Source organism: Camelina sativa, chromosome 13 (genome assembly GCF_030686135.1).
Source record: "Camelina sativa cultivar CO46 ecotype springtype chromosome 13, ASM3068613v1".
In the NCBI taxonomy this organism is placed as follows: Eukaryota; Viridiplantae; Streptophyta; class Magnoliopsida; order Brassicales; family Brassicaceae; genus Camelina; species Camelina sativa.
In genome coordinates this window covers 8,501,627-8,519,365 of record NC_141892.1, presented here as the reverse complement: position 1 = coordinate 8,519,365, position 17,739 = coordinate 8,501,627, and the positions used below count along the sequence as shown (strand labels likewise).

General features: G+C 36.3%; 4 protein-coding genes and 1 pseudogene across 5 annotated transcripts; 3 read left to right on the top strand and 2 right to left on the bottom strand.

Moving 5' to 3' along the window:
* Positions 1 to 3,299: 3,299 nt before the first annotated feature.
* LOC104736139 (uncharacterized) lies at positions 3,300 to 4,083 on the top strand. The gene has a single exon (XM_010456071.3). The coding sequence runs from the start codon at positions 3,431 to 3,433 to the stop codon at positions 3,884 to 3,886; it is 456 nt and encodes a 151-aa protein (XP_010454373.1). The 5' UTR covers positions 3,300 to 3,430; the 3' UTR covers positions 3,887 to 4,083.
* A 1,799-nt stretch (positions 4,084 to 5,882) lies between these two features.
* Positions 5,883 to 11,565, bottom strand: LOC104738066 (uncharacterized). Its single transcript, XM_087482274.1, has 13 exons — positions 10,583 to 11,565; positions 10,116 to 10,498; positions 9,789 to 10,027; positions 9,523 to 9,679; positions 9,301 to 9,378; positions 8,933 to 9,007; positions 8,732 to 8,851; positions 8,479 to 8,643; positions 7,844 to 8,366; positions 7,538 to 7,694; positions 6,922 to 7,031; positions 6,716 to 6,828; positions 5,883 to 6,598 (listed from the first exon to the last, which is right to left on the bottom strand). The coding sequence occupies exons 2-13, from the start codon at positions 10,452 to 10,454 to the stop codon at positions 5,942 to 5,944; spliced, it is 2,733 nt and encodes a 910-aa protein (XP_087338400.1). The 5' UTR covers positions 10,455 to 10,498; positions 10,583 to 11,565; the 3' UTR covers positions 5,883 to 5,941.
* On the bottom strand, positions 10,714 to 12,548 carry LOC104736137 (protein LURP-one-related 16-like). Its single transcript, XM_010456069.3, has 3 exons — positions 12,140 to 12,548; positions 11,790 to 12,056; positions 10,714 to 11,597 (listed from the first exon to the last, which is right to left on the bottom strand). The coding sequence occupies exons 1-3, from the start codon at positions 12,377 to 12,379 to the stop codon at positions 11,445 to 11,447; spliced, it is 660 nt and encodes a 219-aa protein (XP_010454371.1). The 5' UTR covers positions 12,380 to 12,548; the 3' UTR covers positions 10,714 to 11,444.
* LOC104736138 (copper transporter 5 pseudogene) lies at positions 10,775 to 11,369 on the top strand (annotated as a pseudogene). Its single transcript, XR_015578528.1, has one exon. The product of XR_015578528.1 is annotated as a copper transporter 5 pseudogene (transcript).
* A 760-nt stretch (positions 12,549 to 13,308) lies between the features above and the next one.
* LOC104736136 (guanine nucleotide-binding protein subunit gamma 3-like) lies at positions 13,309 to 16,447 on the top strand. Its single transcript, XM_010456068.3, has 5 exons — positions 13,309 to 13,883; positions 15,281 to 15,333; positions 15,425 to 15,469; positions 15,572 to 15,616; positions 15,801 to 16,447. The coding sequence occupies exons 1-5, from the start codon at positions 13,635 to 13,637 to the stop codon at positions 16,225 to 16,227; spliced, it is 819 nt and encodes a 272-aa protein (XP_010454370.2). The 5' UTR covers positions 13,309 to 13,634; the 3' UTR covers positions 16,228 to 16,447.
* The last annotated feature ends 1,292 nt before the right edge of the window (positions 16,448 to 17,739 follow it).

Here is a 17,739-nt window from a genome sequence, read left to right as displayed (position 1 = left end):
CATGAAGTTACAAATGGCTCCAGGGACAAATTGGCAGATCGCTATCATGCGTCTTTGGGCGTAGAGTGATATCAATGCTGGGATTGGGAATAGGAGGCTACATTCAGTAAAATAACCCTCGTACAAGCATATGTACCCTTCCAGCGGGTTCCAGGGGCGCTGGTCGGCTCGAGGAATCAGAATTGTGACGTTGTTGTTAAATAGACCGCATGAGTTTAGCATGTCGTTCACGGTTTTGATCGAACTCAAACTCTTATCGCCTCCAATTCGTCCTTTATGGTCTAACAAAGGATTGATATCTTCGATTGAGATTCCTAAAGGCGCGAATCGGTCTTCTTCTTGCGACAACACATCTTGAGTCAGTTTGTCACTCCCGTCTTCATGACGAACTGGTAGAGGAGTCTGTGATGATGAAGCTCCAGCTGAGCAGCGAGTTAGAAGAGATGGGATTTCGGAGCCCGATCTACTGGATTCTCCTATCTGCGCAACGCGTCTGGAGGTGCGACGAATTAATTGCCCGTTTTCGCTTTCCGGCGAAAAAGAGGGATCCGAAGTGCCCGCCATGATGTGAGTTCGGAGAGTGCGGAGGAAAAATGGAGATAAATAATTAAAAAGAAGAGAGTTCGGAGCAGATTACCTTTCACTGTTGGCAGAAAATGAGAAATGACGAAGGGAGGAGGCGTATTTATAGAGTCGAATGGGCGGCAACCCTACGAAGAGTCATTATGACCTACACGGCTCTTCGACTTCCGACCTAGCAGATGTGACGCAAACGACACGTGTCATCCGGACGGTTCACGTTGAAGTGGCGCGGGAATCCCGGGTAAAATCAAATGATTCTTTATGGTCTAGATCGGATATTCTCTTTTCCATAGTTCAAAATATTCAAATTGAATTCCAAATATTTAGAACTGGGGGGGGACTAATTGTTGGTGCGGGATTTAGCACCCCCGACATACCGAACTAAACCAGAAAGACAATTTGGTTATTTAACTGGGAATCCGGTTAATTACTCAGTTAGGTCATTTAAGCCCACTTCGGATAGAAGAAGCCCAGCCTCGAGGATGAAGAACCGACTTCCACTTCGCCCGGCGGCCGATCTAAGAGATAGAGTAACTTTCCTTATTTCAGTTCGTCTGATAAGGAAAGTTAATATATTGTGCGATTTATGAATATGTATAAAGGGGGAAAGACTTCTCCATTGTAAGTCATCCATCATTGAATACAATTATTGAATTCTCTTCTTGTTCTTAGCGATAGAAACCCTAGTTCTTAAAAGATCAATTCCGTTTCTTCTAACAATCAAAGCTTAGATTGATTTTCTAGAGGGTTTACTTTACCGAATTTGTTCTCCCCCATAAACAAATTCATTGTGGAAATCAAATTTCTACAGAATCACGTAGTATATAGTACAATATGTCTATATGGCTTACTGTTTTGAAATGCATAGGGGTATTCTAGATTCTTAAAGCATAGTGGTCTTCTAGATTCTTCCCACACTAACCACCATAGTAAGACTAATTAGAGCAATTTCATCGATGATACTGCCATTTGGATGTCAAAAATATTAAATAATAATATTATTTATTTATTTTTTATTTACCCAGCCAGTCAGTTGATGACACCTGAGTTGATGACACCTGTAGATTCAGTGTCTTGATTGCTCTTAGACACTCTTTTTCATCTCTCCAACTTTTTTTCATTTTTTTTTTCTCAGACCCTATGTAAAATATGTCTCATGGACATGCCCTTAGGCTTCTATTGTTCGCATGAAATTTGAGTTTTACATTTACGTAGTTAAAGGCTTAAAGATTAACATTTTGAAATTTACAAAACATGACTGTACAACATTTTTCTTAAAATACAAACAAAATTATGTAAACAAAATAATTTTGCTTAGAATATTAGTTAATATTTTGGGTTTATTAAGAAAAATGCACTATATATGTGTAAACGCCCACATAAGCGCAAGGAAATCAAGATCTTAATTATTACTAGCCTCCTTAAATCTATTGATGTCTCCCATTATTAGATCGATTTTTCATCAACAGATCTTTTGAGGGGCAATAATCTCATACAGCCCTCACTAGGGTTTATATGGATCTTGCTTAGTTTACTGTCAATGGGATTTTCAACTTTTCAGTTTTAACCAAAGACATTTATACCTCACCAATGGAGTATTGCTTCAAAGACTAGGTACCTTCTCAACTATGGACCACCTCTTTTTCCATGTAACCACAACTCTTTTTTTTTTAATCCATTAACATTCACATCGAACCATTGATTGGATAACCTCAATTTCAGGTCCACATTTCTCTATATATCTATGGTTTCAACTTTCAAGCAACCATCTATTGCTAATTTGCTATCATACTTGCTATCATACGATCACTGTTGAAGTAAGTAAATTCATTAGCAAATATTAGCAAGTAACAAATTCCACTCTTCAACTCATAAAGCTACCTCTTCGCCTAACAATAAAAGTCCTACACTCTCTAACTAGTTTATAAATCATCATGCACCTGTTGCCACAACAAGTTGCACTATTTGCTCATTCTTATTATTTTTCCCACCTCAAATATAACGACTTTTCTTTAATATTCTTATATTCTTACTGTCTCTGTCTTTCAGCCATAAGCCATGTAAAGACCAACTGGTCCAATTCCCTCCGTTAATTTTCTTTTGTAATTTATCTCATAGCTAACCCCACGCACACACTAAAAAAAAGAGAGATTGAACCTAGATTCGAGACTATAAGTTATGGCCAGTATATGGAGTTTTCTTCTACATTCGAGCGATCCTGGCGCATCTCTAACTAATATTGAGATCAGTATAAATTTTAGTTTTTGCTATTGCAATCGTCAATGTATAATCACAGTAGAAGACTGATATATTAATCTCTAGTCTGGACCGACAAAACTCAAAATGTTTATATAGACTTAACTAATCTCACAAAGTTAACAGATTTGAATCTGTATTCGAAATATATTGTTCGATATACAAGATTACTATAATTCAAGAGGGGGGAAATATGAATATCTTGAACGGCAAGATTTGCATAATTATAAAATGAATTCATCAACTTATACTCAAAAACAAAATTCAATAATTAGCCATCCACACCCACATGCATAATTTGAAGATACAAACAAAAAGTTTCTCGCCACATTATCTCACTCACATGAAGCCAAATCCTCCTCCACCCTCACATTATTTAACATACACACATTATTAATATTTTTTTCCTCAAACAAAAATAAAAATAAAATAAAATAACAGACATGACCATGTATGTATAATCTATATATACGTCCAATAAAGACCACCTGTGTATCTCTCTGTATATGAGATTTTATAACCTTAAAGCTAGCTAGAGAGAGAACTCGTCGTAATATATAATTTTTTTACTAAGTCTCTCCACAAACAAACCATGTCATCATCATCAGCCACCGATACTAACACTAAGCTGTCGTCGTCTTCTCTGTCGGCGGTGGAGTCTGTCACGTGCGACACGTGCGGTTTCGCTGAGGAGTGTACACCTGCTTACATCCACCGTGTCAAAGAACGTCACAAGGGACACTGGCTTTGTGGGCTTTGCGCTGAGGCGGTCAAAGACGAGGTGGTTCGATCTTCCACTCGTATCTCCGTCGAGGAAGCTCTCCGTCGTCACACGACGTTTTGCCACCGTTTCCGTTCTTGGAGCCCCGACGAGGAGCAAGATCCGATCTCGGTCATTGGTAGGATCTTGCGTCGGAGCCTCGACGGTTCTCCTCAGAGAACAACCACGAGGACGAGCTCGAGCAGTGCTTTGCCTGGGATCGATGGTGTTGCGTCACGACGGTCGCTTCTCCGATCTGGGAGTTGTTTCCCGTCTCTCTCTACGTGATTGATTAGTTTCGTATTTTTTTGTCTTAAGATTATTTGTATTTAATTACATTTTAGAAGGAGAGGAAAGGGTTGGAATCCGAGGATTTAAAATTTCCTATGACGTCAACCTTTCTTCATAAGTGAGTTAATAAAAATGTTGTAAAATATGAGCAAAGCTCATCAGTTTCGAAAAAATAAAAATTCAGTATTATGTTAGTTTAGATTGTTGAAGTAATTGTGTTGTATTATATTCATGATAGAGTTTTTTGTTTACGAATGTTGATGTAGTTAGTGGTGATGAGACAATGCTAGTTTAAGATCATAATCTTACCGAGGTTAAAAAAAACAAGAAACTATCCTTTTGCTTAATCATAGTAAAGATTTTTCTTGTGATTACATATCTGAACTGTCGAAGCTATAGGTGAATATAATATGTCCCATTTGATCCGATTGAGTTTGACTAGTTGATCTGACATTTTTTTTTAAGGGTAATAAAGTTGATCCGAGTCATCCGACTTGGTAATGTCATCTGATTTAAAAACTGATGCAACATATATAACACCCAAAAAAAGCGAAGGAGGGAAGAAAAACGAAGTAGCGTGGTTCAATGATATATGGAAACTGAAGCGACTTATGTAATGGTTGTGAACTCTGAAAGAGAAGTTCACTACATTTTGTTGTTGTTTAGATGCATCATTAATCATGGCTTGCCACTTATATTTTGCCTAACCGAGAAAATACATATGATCTTAAAAACCCAAAAAATAATTTTGATACATAATCAATAGATGGAGTGCATATACACGCACACAATTCAGAAAAAAAAAATAAACAAACAAACAAAACAAACAAAATGAGTTAATGACAGTGGTTTTTCAATTTTATGACTTTATCCTTGCATTGTTATGCTAAAAACTCTAATTAAGAGTGCATAATGATTTATACAATATTACAATTTATATTTTTCGTATAAGATTTGAATTTATTTACTTTATAGTAAAACGTGGACACCCTAAGATATTCGTAGAGCTCTAAAACCGTATAAGTATATAACTTATTAGTATTTTTTAAGATGAGCTTTACGCTAAAACAAATTGTGAATTAAACTAATACTACTGAGGAATCTACTAATACAGTAATACGTATAATACCTAGTTTAATATTCAGCGATTGTGTAGTTTTGTACTTCTGTTATAGATGTCTCACTATATGCATTTGAGCGTGGAAATATGCGCGTTGGTGATAAGAAAAAGAAAACAAATACAAACCACAAGATCATTCAGTAGACAGTTGATCAATACATCACAAACCATTTTTAGTATATCACTACCATATATATTGCATTGCAGTATTGTATGCCATCCGCTTCACCGGTTAGCCCAAAGATTTAGCCTAATATCTAGTCTGTTAGATCCAGTTAGAAAAGTATAGATGAATGTGTAAACATATATGTATGAATGCATGGCACATGCGGAAATTTCCAGCTTTGGTATGATAAGGAGACACAAATGTTCATTTGTTATGTTTTCACATCACTTCCCTATTTGTGTGGCGTAATGGGTCCTTCCTTCCTCTTCACTTTGTTGCCCACTTGTCATATGCACTCTAACTTGGCATTTTGTTCTCTATTTGTTTCTTAATTGTTTTTTTTTTTCTTAATATAAAGACAATCCATGTTTTTTTGTTTATTCTCTTAATCTTTTTTTCTGGTCACTTTTTGTTGCTTGGGTTCAAAATATCTCGAGCCCCTTTCACGAATATCTTTTGAGTATACCCACCAAGATTTGTACCTACCGTGTGTGTTCATAAAGTATTACTACCCTTCATTTTTAATTATGTAACGATCAAACTGTAGGATTTGACGACAAACTATTCTTGTAGTAACTCGAATGCTAGTAGTGAAAGAACAAATCCATTTTGCAGGGTCTCGAAATTTGCTGGATTTGAGGTATATTTATCGGATTCAACTGTGAGTTTCAAATATTTGGTGATCTTCAGGGACTTTTCACTCGTGCTTTTGAAGTAAACACAAAATATTTATTAGAAAATGCGTTAGCCAAGTGAGTGGGAAGTGTTATTTGGTGCAAGGAAGAGAAGCAAGAAAGGCGAGAGTAAAGGGAGAAGTGGATTTTCCAAACATTGAGCAAAATGGAGGAAGTCTTTCTAGAACCCTCTGGACTTGTGGAGTGAGACGGTTGAAGTCAGTTCTGAGCTTCAAGAGAGGTCTTTGCTTCTTCTTCTCATCAGATACTTCTTCCTTTTTGTAAAGTTTGAGAACAAAGCTTGTTGGCGCCTTTTTCCCACCTGCGAATTGAATTTGATGCCATCCTTGTTCATTGCTGCTTTTCTCGCCTCGTGCTATCATTAACTCTTCATCCTCACTCACTTGCATTGTAAAGTCTTCTATTTCCTCCATGTCAATGCGAAGTGTCCAGCGCGAAGAGCCTCCTGTGTCCATTGAAATCGCTGTAACTCTTCCCTCGTCCCTCTCCTTGTCGTTTATGACACGAAGGACTGGAATATTGTGCTTGTCCCATCCAACCTCGGCGTCCTTCTTGGTCACACAACTGTATTTGGCTTCAAAACTGACAAAATCAATCTTATTCTCTCTGCCACATTTGAACCCTTCTTTGATCTGCTCTGCTTCCATGTTTAGGTTTCCAGGAGTGTTTGAGAATAGCGATATGAAAGCCACTTGATCTTGCCCGCTTGTATCCACAACATGTACAACCTACATGTGTGCAACCATATATCAAAAGGCTGAGTCGCATAGTGTTTGAATAACTTACAAGTAGCAACACAAAATAATTAAAGAACTGCCACTGAAACAAGAATCAAAGGGATTTACATTTACTGCTCTGGCAGTATCCTCAGTAAATGCAGGAAAAACACCAGAAGCTACAAGGGACAGAGAGAGGGCAGTGGAAATGCATAATGCAGTGACAAGCAACGTTTTTGCACCTGAAGACCATAAGTTTGTCAAGTATTATGATTCTTAATCAACCAAAACTTCGTAATTATTGTGACAAGTTCCAAAACAAAGTAGACCATTACCAGAGAGATGAATATAGGACAGCAGGTACACCATAGTCAGACTTAATAAAGTAGCAATTACAACAGCGATCAATGCATTGCCTAGCCATTCTGGAGTTCCGCCTGGGGTACTACACACCAAATACCCAAAACAACAGCTACAATATAAGGTCTGTTGAAGCTAAAGAAGAAAGAGATTTACAGAACCATAAATTCTCATTGCAGCAACCGCATTCTGAATTTAACTTTAGTTGTCATATTTACTAAGACATGGCAGCTGCAAACTAAAAACTAATTAGGATTTCTTTCAATGGTATTCCAACATAATGGGAACATCTGATTTCACTATCTAAGTTTAGACAAGAGAATTTTAGCCTGTTTATGATAGGAACAGAAAGCAGAACTCTCTTAATTTCTAAAAGGAGGAAGAACCAATTAAGGTGAATCGATGACCAAGGGAAACCAAAAAATGTTATGGTTTGTTTTGAAGTTCCTAATATCTCCCAAATTCTTTGGCTCCCAAAACACACAAATTCAAAAAGACTCCTAATCTGTTTACCTTCTGACCTATATGTACAGTATTTATTGTTCATGCATATGTATCAAGAATCTCACGTTGTAGAGCCTATCAGTTTACCTTTCAAATCGAATGAGCATACCGATCATTGTACCCGTCAACTGGATAAAACTGCCAGATGAAACCAAAATTGGTACCACCAGGCTGATAAAGAGAGTTGCAAGTTTAAGGGGCTTTGGCAATCGGATTGGAGATAAAGTCGCCTCGAGCAATCCATCTGGACAACCATTAGATTTGATTAAGTTAAACTTAGGAGAGCCCTAAAAGGGAAACACTATTTCAATGTCTCTTAATGGATGTGGTTAGCCTGCAATGATAATAACATCCCTCATTATATAAAAACAAAACTAGCAAATATTGGCTTACATGCAAATGCAGGTGGAACTAGCCAAACCAGAGCGAGGTAAGTTGATCCAAGTTTATAATAGGTTCCGATGGCCAGAAGAACAAGCCACTGTATAAAACCAGCTTTAAACAGCCATCTCTCAGCCTCCAGCCTGGCCAAATTATCTCGTAGTCTTGGCGAGACTTGCAATTTGTTCGAATTTCGGTTTGATGATTTCTTCCGAAGGAAAATAAAGGCCACATGCTGACCACTTATTGACCCCAAAACTGCAGGCGACACAAACAATCCAACTACCATCCAAGGGTTTGAAGCATACGGCACAGGTGATGAAGAAATCCAGGGCAATATGAATGCAACAGCTACCGAGAAAGCTACTGAGAATATCCATGAGAGGATAATACTCAAACACGACAAAATCAGCGACACAACAGCCGGATAACCACCCATGAACAAAGACAGAACCCATATAAGAATCGATTGCATGATCACTGAAACATATAGCATTGTCGCAAAACTTTGCCGGTATACAATCATATACTTCCCCTAAAAGTTGACATAAGAATAAAGGAAAGACATTAGGACATGGTAAAGGAAAAGCTATCTAAGTACATATCTTAATAGATAATAACAACAGAATAGTTGGTTCTGAGATTACCAAAACGTCAAAATAGACCGCTGAGTCCGGGTTGGCTTTCTCCTCTTCCTGAAGAGTCTTATCCTTTGAAAGATCAGAAGATGAAGCAACCCGAAGGAGGAAAGCAAGCGTATTTTCCCCAAGATGCTGGAGCGATCCTGGTTTTATTAGTTCTATCTTATCATTCTGCAACAAAAGTAGCAACATATTACATGTTACAAAAAAAAAGGATCAAAACAAGAAGAACAACATGTTACAAAAAAAAAGGAAATACCTTAGTGTGGTATACAGCAGTATTATCTGCAAAAGCAAAGTCCAATCCTGAGAGACCAGCAACCTCCTTGTATACTTGGAAATCAGTCGCAGATTTTATGACTCCAGAAGTGAACAGATCCTGCCATAGTAAAGCAGTGACATATAAATGCATATATGTACCAGTAAAGAGGGAAAGAAACATCAGTTGAAAAGTCCATACCTGTCCAATAATCTGACCAGATGGATATTTCGCAGCTAAAGCAAAGTTTTCAATAGCCCACGGACTCGGGCCAGCCTACACCGGAAGATATTTCCAACAATCAAAAGGTCGGTATTCAAACTTGGAGATAAAGAGACGCAATTTGAAAACCAGAAACCCAATCCTCTTTCAGGTACAAGGAGCAAACAATAGCAAGAAATTCCAACACAACAATTTAACTTCCAGAAAAATTAATCACTAACTAATCAGGACCGTTGCCAAAATTAAGTAAGAATTACCAAAACCCTTCACATGAAGTCACCACTTTTTTTTCAAATTGTACTTCTTAAAGAATGGTCAGGAACGAGAGGTAGTGCATAAGATTATACCTGAAAAACACTGGACTTTCCACCCGCACCCATGGCTTCTAAATCAATAGCTAAACGTATTGTGAAACTCCATGGATGCTGCATCAATAAAGTACAATGTGAGCCAGAAACCAAAAGTTCAGGAATAAAGAGATCTAATCAGATTAACTCGACAAAGTCAAAGTAAGAGAGAGAGAAAATACATAAAAATCAAAGCCATTAAGGATAGTGTATCATATTTACCTGAGTTATAAAGCTATGAGCGCCATTAAGACCTTCTTCCTCTCCAGTATTAAACAAGAAGATAATAGAATTCTTGAACCCATGAGCCGACTGAGAAACAGATCGAGCTAGTTCCAGCATTACAGCTACACATGAACTACAATCTCCAGCCCCACCACTTCATACAATCACAAACGAAAATAAAAAACACACACACAAACTTCAATACCGTGATGAAAATAGGAACAAGAATCCAAAATCAATGGATGAGAGATGAAGCAACATACGTTGTAAAGACAGTATCAATGTGAGAAGAGACCAGAATAGCATTGTCCCCTGCGTCTGATTCATATTTTGGCAAGATTCTTAGTACAATGTGACTTATATCTGAATACACAAGTGACTTGCCCTTAAAATGACCACCAACCAGACGATTTACACCAGATTTAGATTCAAAGAAATCAACATTCACATCAACCTCCCAATGAGCAGTTTCTTTAACTTTCTCAACTTCTCCCAATACATACTGCAAAGACAAACATATAACAAACTCTGAATACACCCAAATTAAGAAAACACAAAACACCCCTAAAAAAAAAAAAAAAAAGACAAACCTCAAGGGCATGGACAAGAGCATCAGAAGAAACAGGATGAGGACCAAACTGAGTCAAAGCCTTAACATGTTTCATTGCCGCAATTTCAGAGAAACCCCTTTTACCAGCTTGTTTTGCTGTTAAAGGTTTAGGTAGATTCCCATACTGATAACTGTAAACAGCCCAAGAGAAGTATGTGACCAAAATCAACACTGAAAACCAAACTTTCCCGGATCTTTGAACATCAGCCTGCACTTCCTTATCGAGAGCATCGTTATCATAAACAACATCGGGCTCTTGTCGACTAGGAGAAGAAGATGGCTCTGACAAATCTGACGCCTTTGGATTACGCTTCCTCATCGTATCGAGGATTTGGTACTACCAGAGACTAATACAGCTTCCACCTGAAAAATCGAAGCTTTTCAATCTCCTGGGAGTTATTAAAATACCCCTTCTATCACGATTATCTACGAAAATGCCACTATGACCTTTGACTTTTAAACGGCGGTTATTGTTGTTGTAAAGCCCACTGGGCTATAATATGAGCCCACAACGAAACGTATCTTCGAAACAAAGTCACCAAATCCAAATATCATAGTTCATCTCCATCTTCTCTCACAGACTCAGACGATCGAAATCAAAAGCTGCTAAAATCAGATCAAAATCAAAAGCTCGCGAAGATGATGCACATGACCTTCTACTGGGGAATCAAAGCCACGATTCTCTTCAATTTCTGGAAAACAGACTCATGGCTAAGTTACATCCTCACTTTGATCGCTTGCTTCGTCTTCTCCGCCTTTTACCAATACCTCGAGAATCGCCGCGTTCAATTCATATCCCTTTCCTCCTCCTCATCCCGTCGTCCTCCGCCGAATCGCTCTTCCTCCGGCGTATCCGCTCCTCTCATCCCCAAATCCGGTACCAGATCCGCCGCTAAAGCCGCTTCGATTCTTCTTTTCGGCGTCAACGCTGCGATCGGTTACTTGCTTATGCTTGCTGCTATGTCTTTTAACGGAGGCGTTTTCATCGCGATTGTCGTCGGATTAACCGTCGGATACGCCGTTTTTAGATCTGATGACGGCGGTTCTGACGCCGCCACCGATGATCCATGTCCCTGTGCTTGATTGATGAGAAAAATCGGGAAAAAATCTCGACAAAAAAAAAAAAAAAAGTGTGGTTGATGTTTGTAATTCTGATTACAATTTGTTGTGTTGTTTATTTCTGTATGATTAGTTAATTGCGAATTGAAATGGTTTAAATCTCATGATTAAGCAATGTTATTATCCAAAGCAAACAGTTAACAGTTCCCAACACTATGGTTTAAAGTTTAAACATATAAAAACAGATATATTAACAGATGGTGGATTCGCCATGGATATAGTCGAGTACGGCGATGAGACCGATGATGAAAGCTTGATCAACGTTTGGTTTGACTATTACATGATACAGATCCGTCGTCTTGTTCCCCACCATTTCCTCCTCTATCTCTTTATCTGCTCTTACCTGCTTCAATTTTTTTATTATCATTACTATTGTCTCCCTTCAAATTCAATTATTATTACCATTATGTCGACGACTTTTGCTATCCCAATTTTGTCAGAAACTTTGAAATTTGGAGGTTGCCACCACATACATCAACCACGTTAGATTAAAGTTAAACTAGTTAAGTAAGAGAATACAGTAATGTTTAATTACCTTAGCTATGGCTCTGCCTTCTGAATTCATGATGTTACAATCTCTCTCTGTGAAAGAGCCTTTGATCTCCACGTAGCTCTTGTGAGTTGATAACATCTTCGGTTTACCGTGAACCAAAATTATGATTGAAGAACTGTTGTTGTTATGAACCAGACATGAATCTTTTGGATCCTTCAATGTGAAAACCAACCTCTCTGTGCCTTCTTTATCATATCCAAAACCTTCCCATTTCTTGTGTACCATGTTCAGTGCCTGCACTATTCCTCCCTGATATCAAAATCGTATACTAAAATCAGTTTTAACATTACACACCCGTTTCACTGAAATCAAAACTAAAAAATCATAATTACCATTTTGCGGATGAGAAGCAAATTTTCACCGTCACCATTTGTTAAGAGAAGCTTGCCTTTGGTTCCAAGAACTCCACACCCATCAACTCTAAACACTACCTGTTGTTTGTTATTACTCACTACGAATCCTCCTCCGTTCACCATAGACGGTCGACGCCGCACCACCAGCACCGCCTCTGATTCCGATGAGTATCTCCGACTCACCACTGGATCCACTGTATGGCTGCTTCTCGCACCCATCACATCTACACACACGTGCGTTCTACTTATATATACTATACTTGACCTCTCTTAATCCTTATATATTGATGTACACTTCAACACTTGTGTAGTGACACACTAGATAAAGATGCTAATTATATAGTGTCCATTGTAGTGATATACTTGATAAAGAAGATGCTTAGTGTCCAAATTTGTGACAAAAGACTTCAAAAGGTTAATTACAAAGATGCTATAGTATCTATATTTGTGACAAAAGTCTTCAAAAGCTTAAGACATTGTTTTTCTTTGGTTATAGAAAAGCTTAAGACTTAAATAATCGGCAACGTGATAAATCAGTTAGTGGTGTGACTGTGAGTGGGCATTTCTAAAGCTAAAATGAGCAAGATACGAACATTATTAGAATAAGTCTCGCAATGCCACAAGCTGACAGAGGCTTAATTATAAAGCTTTACTTCTTCTTCTTTTTCATTTTAAAGAACTCTTTTTCTTTCTTACTTTTGGTATCAATGTGAAGTAAGAACTCTTTTTCTTCCTCTTCCCTTTTTTTTTTGTGAGATAACCAAAATTTTATTTGATCTTTTGGTCGTCTAATCATACTTAGATTAGAATTAAAATAACCAACCATTTAATTAGTTGAGAAATAGAGTACTATAGTGAAAGGACCATTTGGTAAAACACTACAAACGAAATATGTCATTTATCATCTTCAACTTCTCTTTATTTTTCATGTACAATCCGAAATATTAAAGCCCCTCTTCTCATACTCGGCTGTAATGTTAATTAAATAAAGGGTCGTTCACTCTATAAACTATATTGATATAAATGTATGAAACCAACATAATTTGAATAACACAAAGTTGAAGATTTCTTTAATAAGACGTAGGAAATGAACTATTAGAAACAAGAAGTCTTTTGTTATATGGTCGTCGTCGATAAAATGTGGTTATAAAACTAGTAAAATAATAAAAGTTGTATAAAAGAAAAAACAAGGAAGAGAGACACGGAGCCTTAAAAGGGGCAGAGGAAGGTAAGTAATAATCCTTGTCAGATGCTATTATTACTGCCTCTGCCACCCACCCGTTCCCCTCTTTCCCTCTCTACTACTTCTTCTTCTACTATACTCTATACTCTTTTTACTAATCTCTCTCTCTCTCTCTCTCTCTCTCTCTCTCCTTTGCATTGTTTTTCTCACTCACTCACTCACTCGCCGCTTCTTCTTCTTTCTTCCTCTTGACACTTTTTTGTTCACTTTTCTCTTAAGTTACAATACTGCATGTTTCTATCTAAAGACTCTCAAACAAACCACTTCTCTCTCAAAATGTCTGCTCCTTCTGGCGGTGGTGGAGGAGGAGGAGGAGCTGGCCATGGTGGTGCTGGTGGTGAAGTGGGTTCGTCTCCTTTTGCTCCTTCGTCACTACCGCCGCCTCGTCCTAAGTCTCCGCCGGAGTATCCAGATTTGTACGGGAAACGCAGAGAGGCGGCGAGAGTTCAGATGCTCGAGAGAGAGATTGGTTTTCTCGAGGCAAGTTCTTTAAATTAGAAAAAAAAAGTACTTAAAATTATTATTATTATTATATTTTTATTTTAAAAAAACAGTCCTTTTCATATACTATTATTTGTTTAATCTGTCATTTTGATTACTCTGAGGAAGTGTCCGAATATTTTGAATTTCATTACTCATTTTGTTTTTTATTAGTCTCTTTTTATACTAATTGATAGTTTGATACTAGTGTTGGTTTTTTATTAGAATATGAATTATTTTTTAGTAAAACTTTTCTTGTGTAAGTAATCTAAGTACACAATTTGATTTTTATTTATTTTGTTGTTGTGAGAAAAGAGGGTATCGATTTTGTTAAATAAAAACTTGGTTCCTACTATATCCAGGTTGGTTTGGATTCTGGACCATTGTGTTATGTTTGACAGCAATTATAGAAAGTAGAAACCAAGACATTTAATTTTTTCTTTATTCTCTTAGATGCTCTCAAAAAGAGTAATTTAATTTCTGTCATCAGACACATTTATATCTAATTAATTTCAAACTCGTACTACTCCATATGATACTAGTATATGCATGTTTTTAAATTGAACATTAATTTGAATCATTTTCTTTTTGTTTTTGTCGTTTAATTAATTTGAATCATTTAAAACTTGTGTTAGTTGAGGGAGTCTCAACGGATCTATTGATTACAAAACTAAACTAATTAAGTTCCTAAGCTTTTTCAACTAACTTCTATTCTAATCCTCATTTAATCAGGATTTGTTTTGTTATCAAATATTGTCAAAAGTAAATGTAAATGTAAATGTTAAAAGTTAAAAAAAAAATGTGATCATCGTGTGGTGTCAAGTGATTGATAAGACGCCCATTTACTCTGTTGCTGTTTGCATCAGTGAGAGGCGTAATGTGTTCGTGCATGTGTACTATGAAAGTGAGTGCTTAGTCAAAGAGAGTATTTAAAGGAAAATGATAAAGAAAAAGAAGAAAAGAAAAAAAGAGAGGGCATTAGAAGAGAGCCAAAGTAGGGAAAGCTGAGTATAGATCTTTAAAAATATATAATGAATTTGGTTAGCTTCGATTTTGTTTTGTTTTGCTTTTCCATATCAATCAATTTTTGTGAAAGTTTTTGTCTTTATTTGCTATCTGCGTTTGAAAGGACCCAATTCTTGTTCACCTTTTTCTTCACGTTGCTTTCCCCGTTACCTTATGTTTTACTCTCTATAATGGCATATTTTTGGGAAATTAAATAAGTTTTTGTTACACTATGTTTTAGTTTCTCTTGTGTGTTTGTCCCATCAGTGTCTTCTTGTGTAATCAGCTTTTCTCATATTTCACAAGCAAATAGTAACAATTAGCTTTGGGTTAGTTGATTAATGAATGAAGTTAATTTCTTAATTAATATTTCGAATGGCCTCATGGAGCAGGGGGAAATTAAATTCGTAGAAGGAGTACAACCAGCTTCTAGATGCTGCAAAGAGTGAGATGACCTCTCTGTTTTTTCAAACATTGTATCAGTTTTTATTACGGTTTGGTTTATTTGATAAATAAAAATGTTTTTATTGTGGCAGGGTCTCTGATTTTGTAGTTGCAAATTCTGACCCAATGATCCCTGCGTAAGCGTTATATTTCTAGTTCACTCAGTGACTTCACTTTTCTCTTACTTTGCCTGCTCTTACAATTCCGTTGTGTTGTTTTTTTTTTTCTCATACGGACAGACAACGAAAAAGTCGAAGATCCTGCCGCTTCTGGAAGTGGCTCTGGTAAGAATTTTAGGGTGCTTTAATTTTAGAAATATTATATTTTCAACATCTTATATAAAATCTGAATAAGGCATCAAATAGTAAGAACTGTTTTTTGGTAATGCTTGATCTTAGATGGATAGAATGACAAATGAGTAAATCTTGTCCTAACAATGTGATCTGATTAACTAATAACTCGATGCAGTGGCCCGTGTTTTAGCATGGTGAGTTTCTGCTGTTGCTGCCAATCCAAGTGTTCGTGCCATCTGAAGAAGCCCAAGTGCTGTAGCTGTACATCTTGCAGCTGCATTGGGTCCAAATGCTGTGACGGATCGTGCTCCTCAAGCATTTGTTGTTGCCCAAGACCAAGCTGCCCAGGTTGTCCAAGCTGTTCATGCTTCCGAGGTTGCTGTTGTTCTTGTCCGGACTTGTCTTGCTGCATTCCCAAATGTTTCCGCAGTTGCAGTTGCGCCCGACCGTCGTGTCTGAGTAAAAAGAAGAGTTCATGCTGCAACTGCAACTGCAAGATCAGATGGTCATCTTGTTTTAGATGTCCCAAGGTACGACTTTGTTCTTGTTGTTTTTGCAATTGTAAAAATCTTTGTTCTAATCCCTGTTGTTTAGCTTTCTAAACATTATTATTATTATTATAGCTATTTTCTCTTCTTATTTTTCTTTTTGTTGGCATCATTATAGTTATTTTCTCTATAAGTCATATTTTTTGGTTCATTTCTTCTTTATCTCTTAAAGGAAGAAACTCTTTCTTGATTTTTGTAATAAACTTGTGAATATCTTTGTCTTTTTGTAAGTGATGATTACTAAGCGAGCCTCCCATGGGATATGTTTTTTTTTTTGTTATTGGGGTTTATCCATGAGATACTATATCACAAGTTATGTGAACGTATCAACAAAATCAAGATCTAAAATCAATGGCATCGTGGGTTATGTTTATTAGATACGGATCATATATAGCTACATGATAAAACAAATTAAAACACATCTTGTTTTGGGTCTACATTTTTTTTTTGTCAATGTTTTGGGTCTACATATGCAACTTTTTTCCTAATTTATCGTGGATCCATTGCAAAAACACATCTTACAACATGTTTACTTTGAAGTTGAACAATACCCTGAGGAAATAAATTTTTGCAGCTATGAAATGTACAATAATAATCGACAGTAAAAAACACATATATAACTTGTTATCCTGTCAAGAAATTACAAACCTTTTGCAGTGAAAAAATAAAAATTTAAGCACATAGAAATGATTGAAGAAACGACTAGTTACAACTATACATTATTTTCTTAGACGTAACTCATTAAAGAGTTATATCACTTTATTCTTCTTGCTAATATTATATAAAACAATATTAATTTTACATGTTTCATTGTTTCAACCTTTAACCTCATAATTTTTTTTTCTTTTTTTTTGGGATCTATGATCAAAAAAAGCTAGTTAAATTATAAATTAATTATTGAAAAAGAGTTAAATATAAAAATGGTAGGAGTATTTTAACATGTTCCTATTGTTGTCAGCGCGCCTACTGTTGAATTTAAATTTTTGTACTTTTTGTTTCCTAAGAAACTAATGCATTATTCATTTGTAAGTCTTTTTTTTTCAAAAGGCAAGAGCCAAGAAGAGGGCAAAGAATTTGATACTTTGTTAATTAATCATGGATACGTACGTACACTGACTAGTTCAAAAACTATAGAATCGGTTAATTACAGAATTCGATTTACTCGCGGTTAAGCTTTATACCAGTCTGGGATAAATCATAACTGAATGATAACTAGATTATATAGCCAAATTTTCACGAGATTAGTAGAACACAACTAGATACAAAATTGACTAAAGGGGAGGTATTGGTTTAGGATTTAGAAAGAATTTTAATGACTTTAAAAGTTAGGTAAAATATGTTGTTATTCAATCAAGACTTTTAAAAACTCTTTAAAAATTTGGTGTTATTGGTTGTGGATTTGTAAAAAGTTATATAAAATCTTGATAAATCTAGTGTTATTGGATTAAGAGTTTTATAAAGTCATTAAAAGTTTTATGTTATTCAAGTAAAACAAAAGAATTTTGGATTGTTAATGAATTCAAATTTTATGTTATTGGTTTAGGATTTTATATCATTTCCTTCATA